The sequence below is a fragment of the Myiozetetes cayanensis genome, unplaced genomic scaffold (genome assembly GCF_022539395.1).
Source record: "Myiozetetes cayanensis isolate MyiCay16 unplaced genomic scaffold, myiCay2020 scf6-25, whole genome shotgun sequence".
Lineage (NCBI taxonomy): Eukaryota > Metazoa > Chordata > Aves > Passeriformes > Tyrannidae > Myiozetetes > Myiozetetes cayanensis.
Window position 1 is genome coordinate 14,677,391 of NW_026087853.1, and position 14,028 is coordinate 14,691,418.

At 40.2% G+C, this 14,028-nt stretch overlaps 1 protein-coding gene across 6 annotated transcripts in view; it reads left to right on the forward strand.

The window, feature by feature from the left end:
• The window catches only part of CCDC88C (coiled-coil domain containing 88C), a 98,167-nt gene that overhangs the window by 26,161 nt on the left and 57,978 nt on the right, over positions 1–14,028 (forward strand). For all 6 annotated transcript variants that reach the window (XR_007631620.1, XM_050337035.1, XM_050337034.1 and 3 more), the window contains exon 4: positions 13,680–13,749. Coding sequence is in view for 5 of the 6 variants with exons in the window: in XM_050337035.1 (XP_050192992.1) it covers positions 13,680–13,749 (70 nt within the window). In the remaining variant the exon portion in view is untranslated. The remainder of the gene's footprint in view (positions 1–13,679; positions 13,750–14,028) is intronic.

Consider the following 14,028-nt stretch of genomic DNA (forward strand, 5'->3'; position numbering starts at 1 on the left):
TCCTTACTCCAACACTTAACATCACTGACATTCTGGAGTTTGCAGTGGACCTTGCATTGCGTCTTCTCCTGTTTTACAGCTGAATCTCCTTGCCAAGGTTTTGTGCGTGACTGAGGTGAAGGGTGTAAGAACTCTGTCTGCTGATAAAATACTGCTTGTGCTACCTTCCTCTAATTGTAGTGTCCCTTAAAATTTCATCTGAGGCTGCTTCTAGGAGTCAGACTTCATCCAGACCACCAAGGAGGTTCGGCATGCTTTAAGAGATACTAGGCTTAGATCTGGTGCTCAGTAGATGCAACAACAGTATAAACTTCTGGGCAACCTGTATCTTTTAGAATTCTAATAATCTTTATTTTTACAGAGCAACACAGCCCAAATGTGCTAGATGTGGGAGGCCTTGCTGCTCCCTGCAGCCTGAGGCTTGAATTTCACTTGCCTGGAGCAATCTTTCTGGGGATTTACCCTCCCTTCCTCTGCTTCCAGCTCCCTGAGAGGCCAGCCCATCACGCTTGCACTGCTGTTGTTTTGTGATCTGGTTGATAGGGAGCTCAAAGTCACTTGATACTTCATATTAGGTTTCCCTCCATTATGTTGCTTAAATAATAAACCTGAGCTGTGCTGATGGAGGTAAGGGATATGAGCCACATGTGAGGCAGTTTGGAAATTGCAAAGATACAAACGTGCCTGCCACCTTCATGTGCTGTGAAAGGGCACTGAAGATTAAATATAATTGAAAAATGACACAAAAGGGTAATGATAGTGTGCGTGGTTCTGCTTTTTCTGCCTGTAGCCAGGGCAGCTCCTTGTGTTTGGGGGCTCTTGCTGATTTTGAATAATTTATGACCATTTTTAAGGTTTTCCTCAATAAATACAAGGACTTGAAAGTTGCTTTTTATTTCACCTATGGATGAGCTCATGATAGATGACATTTGCTTTCAGGAAAGCACTAAACGTCACAGCTTAAAAGGAAATTGTGTTTTGTTGACAGAAAATCCAGTGGTCAGAATCCTTAAAACTGGCATAGTAGTATTAGAAGTTAATCTTTCCTGAATGTTAATAATGTCATAGTGACAGAGCTTACTTCTGTTTCTCTCACAGATGGCATAAAGAAAGGATTTTCTAGGATGTAACAACACCCTTCACATTCTTTCTTGTATCATGGCTATTTCCAGTGTGTTGTATGCATTAAGTGCTGTGACTACTGGTCAGTACTGATGAAGAGAGGGATACAATATACAGAAAAGTCTTCTCTGAAAATGCATAATTATTTAACTGAGTTTTCTACATCAGAAGCTGGCCATTGCTGCTTAACTCTGCCTCAGCCATCTGCTAAGGCTGTCGTGAAGGAGAACTCCTAAATTGAGGGCTGTGGTATGAGGCCAGTGGGGGAGCAAGAAGGGTAAAGCTCTGCTGAGTTAATTAATGTTAGCAGTTATGAGTTATCTGCAAGATTCACAGTAGATTACACAGATTGTATTAAGCAGGGTTAATCAGTCCTTTCAGATACTTAAAGGAGCACTGTTAAGAACTGGCAAGACTGAAAATTCTTCTTGAGAGAGTGTTTGCATGTGCAAGTATGCATATGTGTATAAATGCATAGCCTGGATTACCATTGATAAGTAAATTTTACCTGGCAGCTACACACAGAATTATGTTGACGTAGAAAATCCTGTGGTCAGAAGCCTTTAAAACTCGTAGAGTAGTATTTAGAAGGGTTATTGGCTATTTCCTTTCTGTGTAGAGGTGAAATTTGGCAGTTGTTGGAAGGGACTTTTTTCCTTTTATCTATTTTTTTTTTTGGGTCATAACGCTTTTTGAACATGAAATATTTCCCTTGCTGTGCAGTTGCAACCGTAAGGAGATCTTTGTTATCCTGTGATGTTAACTGAATTAATAATACTTGATATCAAATATATTAACTGTGTTATTACTTGGTATTAAGTGTGATATTACTTGAATTGTGGACTTAGTATTGCTTTGTAGGTTTTCACCCTTAATTTTTAATGGCTTTCTCTTGCACGTGTGCCACAGAATGTGGAAGGTGATTGGGATTTTTAAATGTGTAAAGGATGAGTCTGTCATAAGGGTGAATTTGATGACTGTATATGTAAAATCTTAATGGACTACAGTACCTTGTGTTGTTATTTTCCTTATTTGTTCAAAATGTTTGAATTTTTCTGCTGAAGTGTTATAGCAACTACTTTTTGGTGTAAATTCTCAGACTAAAAAACCCTGTGAATAATGGAACTTACCTGACCCTGAAAGACTAACCTTAAATTTTATCAAGTATATAACATGTGACTGTTTTTATGTATCACTTTTGCAGACTTTTCATTATTGTGTGTTTAAGAAACCATCTTGTTGTTGTGTGGTGTGAGATGAAACCCCTCATGCTGTTGCTGCTGAGTCACGGGGATTCCAAATGCTTGAATGTGGGACAGTCTTATGTATAGCAAATCTGATGGTGTTTCCAGAAGGATTTTGCTTGTCCCAGGTTTGAGCAGGTACAGTAATCCCAGAGTAATAGTGGGGGAAATAACACAAACATATACACGTGAGTCTGTATGTGAATATGCATTTCTTCTTAGAGTGCAGTATTTGTGTTACTGTGTGATGTCCAGAAGGCAGGGACAATAAGTGAACTTGGCTGAGATGGGGATGGCACAGGATGGGTCCTGAGCCCCAGTGTCCTGGGGCTTCTGCCCCAAGTCCCCTCCTGGATCCGCTTACTTTGTGTGGGTGCTGAATGGTAAGCATCATGAAACACCATCCCTTTTTGTCCTAGTAGCTCCAGATTGGCAATTTACAAAGGAATCAGATGCCAGTGAAAGGCCTCCTTGGAACGGGACTGAGCAGGAGGCTCTTCTGTCACCTCCTCGGTGGCAACAAGTTAGGAAAATCAGGGAGGCAGTTCTTGGCAGTTTGAGCTGGTAATTTCCTGGGGATTACTGGCTGACCTGCCTTTGCTGAGGTGCAAATTATTGACAGTAAACTCTCTGAATAGCTGAGTGTCAACATCACTGTGTCTTCTCCCTATAGATAACTCTTGGAGGGGGATGCAGTAACTCTCCAGATAGAAAGATTGTTGGCTATTGAAAACGAATGAGCGTAGAAAATCCAAAAAGGGAAGGATGAGAGGCCCAGAGGCTATTTTGAGGGCACGGCCCCCATTTCCTTTTCCTTCCCTCTCATTTTATTCACTAATAGTTTTTACCACTGCTAGATTCTGTGGTCGTCCTTTTTCTTCTTCTCTTCTGTTGTGACTGCAGCTCAGCACTAATGGTAAAACTGGTGACTGACACAGGAAATGCTGGGAGTGTTTTTTTTTCCCAAAGCTGTTTGGATTACCTTGGAAAAGTCACATGAAATTTACTGCAGCTTCTCCACCTGTACAGTGCAAGAAGGGTTGACTGCCTTCAAAATTCCCTGCACGTTACCTGCTTGGGGCAATCTGCTGGCTAGGAAGAGAAACACTGCTGCAGATTTGTGTGTGGAAGAGCTATCTGGTCTGACTCAAAGCCTCTCCCTTTACCCACCTTAAGAAAAAATTTACAGAGTGTTGCTACAGTGGCAGATCTCCTGGCTAAGGACTGCCTGTGCGTTTGTTGAACTGGTTGATATTGGGTAAATTAGATGATAGTGATAATGCAGTGATATATTGAAGTAATGAAGTTGGATACAAGTTCTGCTTGAGAATAATTGGAAAGCTCATAACATTAATCTGCAATGATGCCCTGTAGAGTTTTCTGTGAGTGTTTGAGAGGGGCATGCTTGAACTGCAAGGACTCTCACTGCATTACTGGTATTTGAGATTTTAGTGCCTCTGGTAACAGGAGTTTTAGTGCCCTGCTTGGTAACAGGAGTTTGCCTATAAGAGAGGGCTCCAATGATGAGAAGGTCAGGTTGTTGCAGGAGAAAGCAGCTAACATAAACAGATGAGTAGCGTGTATGAGCTCCTTTGGTTTTGTTTCAACCTACTGACCTTATAAATAAAACCTTTCCTTCCCTGTACTTCCCCCAGCCACCCCATTTGTCCTGTAGCACTGTACTGTCTGATCAGCCATCCTTGCAGGGTGGGATAGCATCTCCCTGTACCCTCTCCTCTTCAGACCAGCTGAAAGCTTCCCTCTTCTATAAATCCAACATGGATTTTTGCATGGTTGTCTGCAAATGCCTCAAGGACCTCTCTCACCCACGCTTTGTCCTCTGTTGCAGTTAGATAATAAGCCGATGGCATAGTGACTGTGTGTGCTTTCTGAAACACTAATTTGCTGTCCAATACTAGGCTGCCTGTAAGCTGCCCAAGCACAAGTTTTAGTCCTGTTGGAAACTCATGGTTAAAAATCTTTAACCTTTTGGAAATTAATCTAATTTAAACTTAATTGGTGTCCCCCCCCCCCCCTTCAGATTTATAAACATGTTAGGGGGGCAGGGAGAAAGTAAGGATGAGTGCTAACAGACCAGTTGTTCAGTTCTCTCACTGGTGTTCCTCAAGCATTATCACAACCATTTCCTCACTAGGAGGAAAAAATTGTCTTGCTGTTACTGTTTTTCCAGTGTTAGAGATAAAGATTGTTGTGCGTTTCAAAGCAAACAATGGTAACCAATAACATATGTGTTTATCCCATAAAATTCCTGTTGGTCATCACCACCTGCATAACTGCCCATGTATTTACAGTTCTTTAGTTTCTATGTGTCATTCTCTTTGTTTCTCCAGTACTATCCCTTTGAGTTTCTCTAAGTGGTTTACCAGTGTAATGTGAATTAAGTCTTGTTTATTCAGGGAGTGTTATCCTAGAAAGACTGAACACGTTTGTGATGGTTTCTAGGTATTTAACTACCTTATATTTGAGCAATTCTGAGGATGTTGTTTGGATGTAGTGAAGGTGAAGCATGGCACCTTTTGCCAACAAGAAGTACTTTTCTCTGTGAGCTGACCCCATGGCAGTCAAGAGGGCTGAGACAGTAAGGTATTACTCAGCATTAGTAAGAGTAGCACAGTAAAGCAGCTTGTTTCTTTTGGGGACTGAAAGGTAAATTGAAAGTTTTTAGTGAGTTCCTGCTTTGATCAGGACATGAGTATCACATTGGTAACAGCAAACCTAAATGTTTGGTTTACTTCTGTTACCCTTAATCACTGATGAAATTTGACTTATAAATTGGCATTAAACTCGATTGCATCTGTTAGGCCTTCTGTTAGCTACTAAAATATTTTTTCATAACAAGGAATACCTTTGAAATCCTGAAAATATCCTGGTTTTCTGTGTCCTCTCTTTGCTTTATTAATTTTTTTCTAGTTTAACAGATTTGTTTTCATATTTAAACTTTGGCTTTGATTTGGCTTTTCAATATTTGTACTAGAGAACCTCAAAATGATTCCTGTCACACATGTCCCTGTGCCCTCCTTTGACTGTTTGTTTTACAGAGCTTTCCCCAAGAAAATGAGTCATTCTCTTTAAAGCAACATTTATACTAATACATTACTTGATACTGTTAAAAATGCAAAATGTGTACATTTATATCACTTAGCTTCTGCTTATTATTCATCTTTGGAAAAGAAGTATTAGCCGTGATGTATAACTGGTATTCCTAAATCTTCCCAACTCCAACTCCTTTGTTCCTGTACTTTTGACTGCTGCTTCTTCGGAGTTTTGGCACTTTTTCAGAGCCTGGAACTCTATTGCAGTGTTGAAGTTGCAATGCAGATCTGTAGGTTTGAACCTCTAAGTAAGCCCCATAACTGCCATACACCTACCTCAGGTTAATTAATATTGCTCTTCATGGTAGTATAGAAATTGTGTTAACACATTCTTTGTGTTTTATGTGAACTGGTATCATGTGCCCAGTTAGGTGTCTATTGTGTGTGTTCTGTATAAACACATAAACCTGCCAAGTTTTAGAAATACTTGTAATAGGATAAATGGCGAAAAACAGACCTTACACGTAGTCTTCCTTAGAGAAGCTTTTATTAGATTGGTCTTTGTTTCTTGATGTCAAGCTGTATTTTAATATTGTAAATTTTTTCACTCCAGTGGTCAAGGGCAGTGGAGCAGAGTTTGTACCTTGGAGCTCTGCATGGCTAATCCATTTTGGTATCAGGCTTCAGTGTTAAGCTGAAATATAGTTGCTCAGTTTTAGAGTTTGATGTGAATTTTTTTTACTTTATTATCCTAGCAAAATATACTCATTTTATGGGGAAAACTGACTTCTTTTTAAAACAAATGAGTGTGCTTGGTGCTGAATTTCAGGGAATTCAGTAGTGCTTCAAGTCTGTTTTGATGGCCTGTGGTGTTTTTTTTACTGTGTGTTAAGGTAAATTGTTATGGTCCTTCGAGACCACCATAGATTAGCTGGAAGTGTGTTCAACAGATGGATTGCATTTTAGCTGGTTATATTTGTAATGTCAAGTGACAGGCCTTTAGCACAGCACGTTTCATGTTCCCTGTTACTGCATAAACCACCCCAGGACAAATATAATGTGAAATAAAATAGAAGTCGAGAGTAATTTGTCTGGATCCTATTATAAACATGTGTAGTCACTTGTACATGATATGAAGAGAGAAGTTGAGGATAAATCAATAGGCTTTTTATTTGCAGCAGAAGTAGGTAAATTAGTCAGAGGTGCTGCTGGCGATAAAAGCAGGAGAACACAGTGCTCCACAATTGGATTTTCTCCTCTCTGGGTCAAATCAATATTGCCACTAGGCACAACCACAGAGCTGTATGTTTTATTAACATAAGTGATTCATCATGGACTTAGTGAAACTAGGATAAAAAAATCTGCTGCTGTACAGCCATTGAACATTTCATGTTATAGTTCAGAAGTAAATGTGCACTTATGTATTTAGTTTGATTAAAAAATAAAGTTCCTCTCCAACTGATGTGTTGGCTTTTCCATTATTTAATCCACTGGGCTGGAAGTAAAACTATTTGTTTCCTAGAAGGCTTTTTACATATATAAAAGTACCTTTACTTAAATACATATAGAATATTTATGTGATGTAAACAGTGTGCATTGTGAACAGTTTCATCTTAAAGTAAATGTGTTTATCAGGACTTGCCTTGCTTGCCGTGCCCTGTGATGTGTGGAGTGACTTAGTTCTGTCCAGCCTGGAGGATTTGATGTAACCAGTTCATAAAGCAGCAAGAGTGCACACAATGGATCATATTATAACCACGGAATCCTATTTTCATTTCCTTCCTCCATTGCTTGTTACTATTTTTTCATCAGCCTACTGATGCCTTGGGTATATATGACAAGCTCTTTGTTGCAGGGATGCCTCACTATGTGTTTGTACAGCTCCAGCGGACGAGGTTTTGCTCCTGGCTGGGACCTCTGCACTACTCTAATACAAATAACAAAACCTGAGCCATAACAATGAATTGGGTGGATAATTGTGGTTGTGCCTGGGTCCTTCTAGTTGATTTTTTTTTTTGTATGATGCTCTATTATGTGCCATCCAAATTTCATTTGTCTATTTTTTTTTTAATAAAACCTGATCTTACATAGTGTACTTCTATGTGGTTTATGTTTCTGTCATTTAGAGGGTTATCTGCACCCTGTCCAGGCTGGCCATGGTTAAGACTAGGTATGATTCCTTCACATCCCCTCCCACTGAGATTCCAGTCTACGATTGTCAGAACTGATTATTTTCAGCAGATGAGGCAACAGTTATTTTACTGGCTTTTGGGTTTCCACTTGAAGGGTCTTTAGAAGTGTGCTTTGTAATTTGCTGGTTTTCAGAAGACAAAAAATAATCCCTTTAAAGACAGCTAATCCTGTAGTTGGTCACATAACAAGTACAATTGTTACATAGATGAGCGAAGTTCTTAATCAAATTTTGTCATGTATATAATGTGTTGGCAGGGAAACAGTGAATACTGAGTCACACACATGGTGTCATCAGGCGTGCTTGCATGGTAAGATGTACATGGAAAACATGTCAATAGAAGATCTGTTTGTGTTTCACTCTCTTGTCATTCCCCTGCAACAACTTGTTTCGTCTTGTCTAATCTTTTGTGAGACCCTGTCATACAGTTCACAGATTCTTGCTCTAAGTTATTTCCCTGACAGCATTAATAACTCCTCAGATAATTATAGCAAAACCCCCAACCTTTACGAAGTTTATACTTATTGGAAGACAAATATATTTTTCTTTTAAAACATAACCTCCTTGTATGCTGCAAAATAGTTTGTTTTCATTATTTTATTAATACAAAACTGGAAACTTTGAAAAAAACATATTTAAAAAACAACCCTTGTGCCCCATTTTGCTGTTAAAAATGTTTGAATTATAAAGCTTTTTCATTTGCCTCAGTATTTGCTTTTCCTTAGAGTTCTGATTCCAGAAAAGCTTGCTTTCAGTTGTCCCTTGGACTTGGAGTGCTCCTTGTCTGGGAAATGCAGCTCCAGCCTGTCTCTGTGGTAGCATCCAAAGGGACCTTAAGATGTGTAGGGGCAAAGCTGTCACCCCATCCTGCTGCTGGGAGGCTTTGGGCTGGTGCAGATGGCCACTGATTCCTGCTGAGACCTTATCTAAGCATTCAGTGTCTCACCAAATGTTTCCCACTCCAAGGATGATTGTGAGATCAGATCCATATTGAGGTTATCGGGAATAAGATGTTGGCTGCACAGATAGGACTCTGCTGAACTTTTCTTACTCTGTTGGCCTGAGATGCAGCTAAACCTGGCTGGGTACTGTTTGTTTTTGCTGGCATAAATAAAGCTGATGATGGTTTTTCCTCATGGGCATTTTAAGCAGGAAAGCACCATTTGGCTTCCAGTCAGCTGGGCAATTAGCATTTTATAGCTAAGCAATATACTTAAATGGAATTGCTTGGCTTGAGCATTGAATTACAATGACCGGTAGACTGCCTCTCTCCTTACATAATTTATTTAGTACTCTTGTTTAGGATTCAGGCAGAGGTTAATTTAATTCTGCATGAGAAGCTAGTACTTACTCTACTTTAATGCTGTGCTGTATGGCAGTGCAGGGAAAGGTTTTTGTGTAAAGCTTGTATTTGCCTGGTCTCTCAGCCGTGGAAAGGACAATTTTACCTACTCCTTTCCTAGCAACATGTACTTCATAAGAGCTGTTGACACACTTAAATGACACTAAAAAAGTACATCCAAGAATAATACCTTAAGACCATTTTATTCCATTCTGTCGCACACGTAGTTTTAAGAAGTAAATGTGCATTGAAGGGGACTTTGTTCCTGCAAAATTACAAGGGACCCATTTACCCTGTCACAGGTAAATAAAACGTTAATATGTGACCATGGTGACTCGAGAGGGAGAGCTTCCACTGCATCTCTTCTGATGATCTGAGGCAAAGAGCAAACGTCCGGTGTGTGTGATCTTGGAGGGATAAAAAGAGGAGATAAAAAGTGCCTTGGCACTCCAGAAATGATTAGAAACTTTCAGATGGAGGGAATGAATATGTTTGCTCATGCTTTTAATAAGCCTAAGTGCTTAACTCGGTGCTTAGAATTTTATCCTGAATCTTGTATGTCTTGATTTTTCCTAAAACCCTTGACTGCTAGAATCTTTGTGGGGAAATTTTGGCTTTATTTTGTCTTAAGCTTCTTTCTTTAAAAAGTGATTTCAAAAAGCTTGCAAACGTGAAGCAAGTGCACAACAAGGGCTTAGACACCAGAAGGCTGCTAATGAGAACACAGCATTTATTTATTTATTTATTTATTTATTTATTTATTTATTTATTTATATTTAACCAAGTGATTTCTAGGTAATTTAGTGATGTTTTTGAATCCTTGATATACCAGTCCTGGAGTGCCTAGTAGCTTTCAGCAAAACTTGCCTTTGGCTTAGGAGGTATCCTTGTTGTTTGGGTCTGCCCATTGTCCCAGCCTCCCTCAGACTCCATGTCTCTGGGGGCAAGGGCAGCAGAGGGAGTGACCTTCACTTGAAAAGCCCTCCCTGCCAATATGGGCTCATGCGACTGCTCACTGAAACTTGTGTGGGCTTCGTCTACTGAGTTTGGGGGTCTGGCTCAAGCAGTGTAAGACTTGGCTGCTGATCTTTATATTTTGTGAAAGTGGTGTTGATGTGCTATGTAGAAGCATCTGTTCTTGAAACAATTACTTCTGTCAAAAGATTTCTCACAAATCTCTTCAAGCTTAAAACATCCTGATCTTTGGCAGAGGAGCATTTCACAAACCTACAGGCACTGCACTAAGGCCTGTACTAAGGGGATTTGTTTTGATTCCTTAAATAACACTTCTGATACCAATATTATTTTTTTTTCATGGCAATCTTATTAGCAACAAGAAAATAAATAGAAAAGGCAAATTGTAGTCTGAGGGAGGTACTTGCTGACCTACAGTAGCTGGCTTCTGAATTGGTTAATGGTCTAGCTGTAAAGCTGGCAACTCAGACCCTAATGGTTCTAATAATCTGGGAAATTGTAACCATATGCTGTTGCTGTAACCTTTACTGTTTGAACCAAGCTTTAGTTATGCTGTAAAAATTATTAAAAGGTTTCTCACAGGAGGCATTTAGATTTTTTTGCTTGTACAGTTGCTCTCCAGGGTACTGTGGATTGTTGTAAGCTATTTAAAATGTTTGAAAACCCTGTTTTGCTCTCCAGCAGCTCCTGCCTGGATGTGTTGCCTCCAGCCATGCTGGTTGCCTGAGGGGGAAGGACACACACACACCATCTCTGCCTCTGCTGCTGTGTCTCACTGCTGTGTTTGAATCTGAGCATAACAGCAGCCTTTTATATAATGCAATAACATAACTTGCTGTCCCTGGGGGGAAATGTTGCATTTTATCTACCATTTCTTTTGCTGTCTGGGCTTCAGTGGTGTGTCCAGGTTAGCCCCCGTGTCCAGTGTAGCTGCAGGCTGAGAGATGGTTGGGCCTGTGGAGCTGTTTGGTCCTCAGTGCCAGTTCACAGGCTGGAACAGCACAGTTCCCTGCCTGAAGCCTAAGTTTGACTTTGTAGGGTCTTCAGGGAGGAGTGGTAAGATGTGAGGGAAGCCAAGAGGCTGGGCTGAGGCAACACTTTGCTTGTTAACCTGTGTTATTGCTGCTTTAGAGAAGGAAAACCAGAAAATGTTGATAATTGATAAAAGTTGAAAGTGATAAAAGAAGAATTCCTGATTTGCTCTTAAGAGAAGGGGGGACATTAATTGTACTTCCAGATGTGAGATTTTAAGCAATGGATTTGAGACATGGACTCATTATCACAGCTCCTGAGTGTGACACTGGGTGTCTGCTGAGCCTCACTAACTTTCCATGGTTTCAGCCCAGCCAAAATGTGAGCTGAATTCATCCATGTATGAACTTTCCCTTAACACATTTTATCTCACACTTGCAGCTGTGTGAGTGGCACGTTGGTTCACAGAGAATAGTTTATTAAACTGAAGTAACTCTGTTTCTTTGACTCTCTTTCCTTAACTTGAAAAAGAAGGGCAGTGACATTGACCTTCCTTTATAAAGTGCTGAGATCTGCCAGTGAGCTGCACTGCATAACAGCCAGGTGTCATCATCACAAGGACTAATCTGAAGGTGAAGGCTTTTAGAACAATAGAGTTATCTGTTTAAATATTTTATTTTAAATATAAAAAGGTCAGAGTATCACCTCTTGAAAGAGTTGTAATCTTTCAGTCTGAATTAACAAATCATTCGTCCAGGCTTGGGGCTGGTTCAGCTTTTATTCAGTGACTGTCAGATTCTTGCCAGAAAATACTGAGCTCAAGCAGTTTTGTGGGCATTCAGTCATGGTTATGTTGGATTGTATACTCAAATAATTTTGCAGAAGGAGCTCATGGGAATGTTAACATCATAAAGGTTAGCTCTAATGTCTTTTGTGTCTGACAGTTAAATAGCTAGTGATCTGATGATTACACAAAGACAACGAAAATTCCTTATGCATTCCTGCCTCAGTGCTGCTCCACATGCTGGGTGACTGGAAGCACAATTCTTTCTCCTTTTCTTTGCCATGGAAATTGCTGGTTAAAGCTCACTACTTCAGTATACATAAAGTCTGATTTTCTTTGTTTAAAGCCTCAGTGCCATGCTGTATTGTCATAGCACATACTGCAGTCAAGCCAGGTGCTGTTAAATCCAATAGGTTTTGCACCTGTTTTGGTAACAGATGCAAACAAACTTTATTTAATTCATCTCAAATGCCCAAAATGTAAAATCCATTTGGCTAATGAGTCAATAAATGTTTGGTCTGCATGAGCTAAGCTTCACATTACGTAGAGGTCTGTAGAGCCTTTTTTTCTTAACAGCACCAGAAACCCCATCAGCTGTGACACAGATATTTCTGCTTTACCCAAAAGAGGAACTGTGGAGGAGTATGTTTTGGTATGGATCAGAGGAAAAAAATGAAATGTGTTACGTCCAAAACATTTTTTTAGAATATCCACTCTGATTGCTTATCAAATGCTGCAGGCTCTCTGGATTGTTTCCTCTTTCAATCAGGCTTAATTTTCTTCCTGTGGTGTAACTTTGAAAGCAGAGAAATAACAATGGGTAGCTTGGAGAGGAAGTGTTTGGGTGAATGGGTGATTGTTTCAGGAAGTGTGTTTCTGTGCTGGGCTGTGGTGCTTTTTCCCCTGGCTGTGAATGCTCTGCAAGTATCAATGCGTGTGCCCTTCCAGTGGCCTAGGGGTGGGTTGGGAAGTGGAGACAAGCTGGGAAAAGGCACCTGCCAAACATTTGGTAGAGTTGTATCTGTGAACCTTTGTTTCCTGAATCCCAGCACAGCGTTTCATTCGCACAGCCGTTTTCCTCCCAGGCTTCTTATGTGAAATAAATACTTGCCTGCAAAATGTCTTATTCAGATCGTAACAAGTGAGTGCTGGTAACTGCAGGTCAAAGCTAACAACTGTACTCCCGTGCTCTGTGTGTTTCTGGGGTGCATGGCTGATCATATGATTGTGCAGAGTCCCCAAGGTATTTATTTCTCCAACTTTAAGCATTTTACCTGCACTAGGGCTTGTAGCCTTTCTTCTCCCTTAAGCCATTCTGTCACTTCAGAGCTTCTTCAGGCAGCTGCCATTTAAATGTTGAACCTGATGCACCTCCCTTCTGTCACCTCCTCCAAAATAAAATGACCTTTAAGTGAGGTTCATGACCTACTTAAATCTGTTTTACTCCCCATCAAAAACAATGCAAACAAATGTAGAACTTTATATCCAGTGCCAGATGCTCGGTCAAGAGCTTTTCCTTTGCACTTACTTCCCCAGCCCATCATTAAATTCTCAGACCCATGAAATAATTTGACCAATTATTTGACCAAACTTCACAGAATGGCTTAGGTACCTTTGATGAACCAGCTGCACTTATACGCCCTGAAACATGACATCAGCTGTATGTTACACGTCAGATGGATACAGGTCATACCTGGGGTAAAGGCATGAATGATTGCTGTGCCTGGCATGGTCAGGCATTTATTCTGATTAGTGCCATGGGACCCTTTAAGTTCCATATTAGCTGTAGTGAAAAGAGGTGATTAGTGTATGTTAGCTGTGCAGCCTGATGCTATCTTCAAATAAGGATTTCGCTCTTAAGTGGGGCTTCCTCTTGTGACCTCTGACCTGCCAGTATGTTAAAAGCTTTGTAATTGATGGAGCTTTGTATTCTTTGTGGTGTGATTGATTTGGATTCCTTCACACTGAACTTTGCCTGTTGTTCTCTTTTGTTTAGGAGGTCCTGCAGCAGCTGATTGTGATGAATTTACCAAATGTTTTAATGATTGGCAAAGATCCTCTTTCTGGTGAGTAGTTTGTTTGGTTCTTCATCCCTCTCCTCTGTAATGCTAAATAAAATGTCTTTTGTTTCTAAAGAGTTCTGTAATTCTATTCTAGTTTAGGTTGGAAAACACCTTTAAGAGTCCAACCCTTAACCCAGCACTGCCGAGTCCACCATTAAACCATGTCCCTAAGCACCACATCTGTGTCCTTTAAATACTTCCAGGGATGGTGACTCAACCCCTTCCCTGGGCAGCCTGTTTCAATGCTTGACCAACCTTTTAGTGAAGAAATTTTTTCTAATA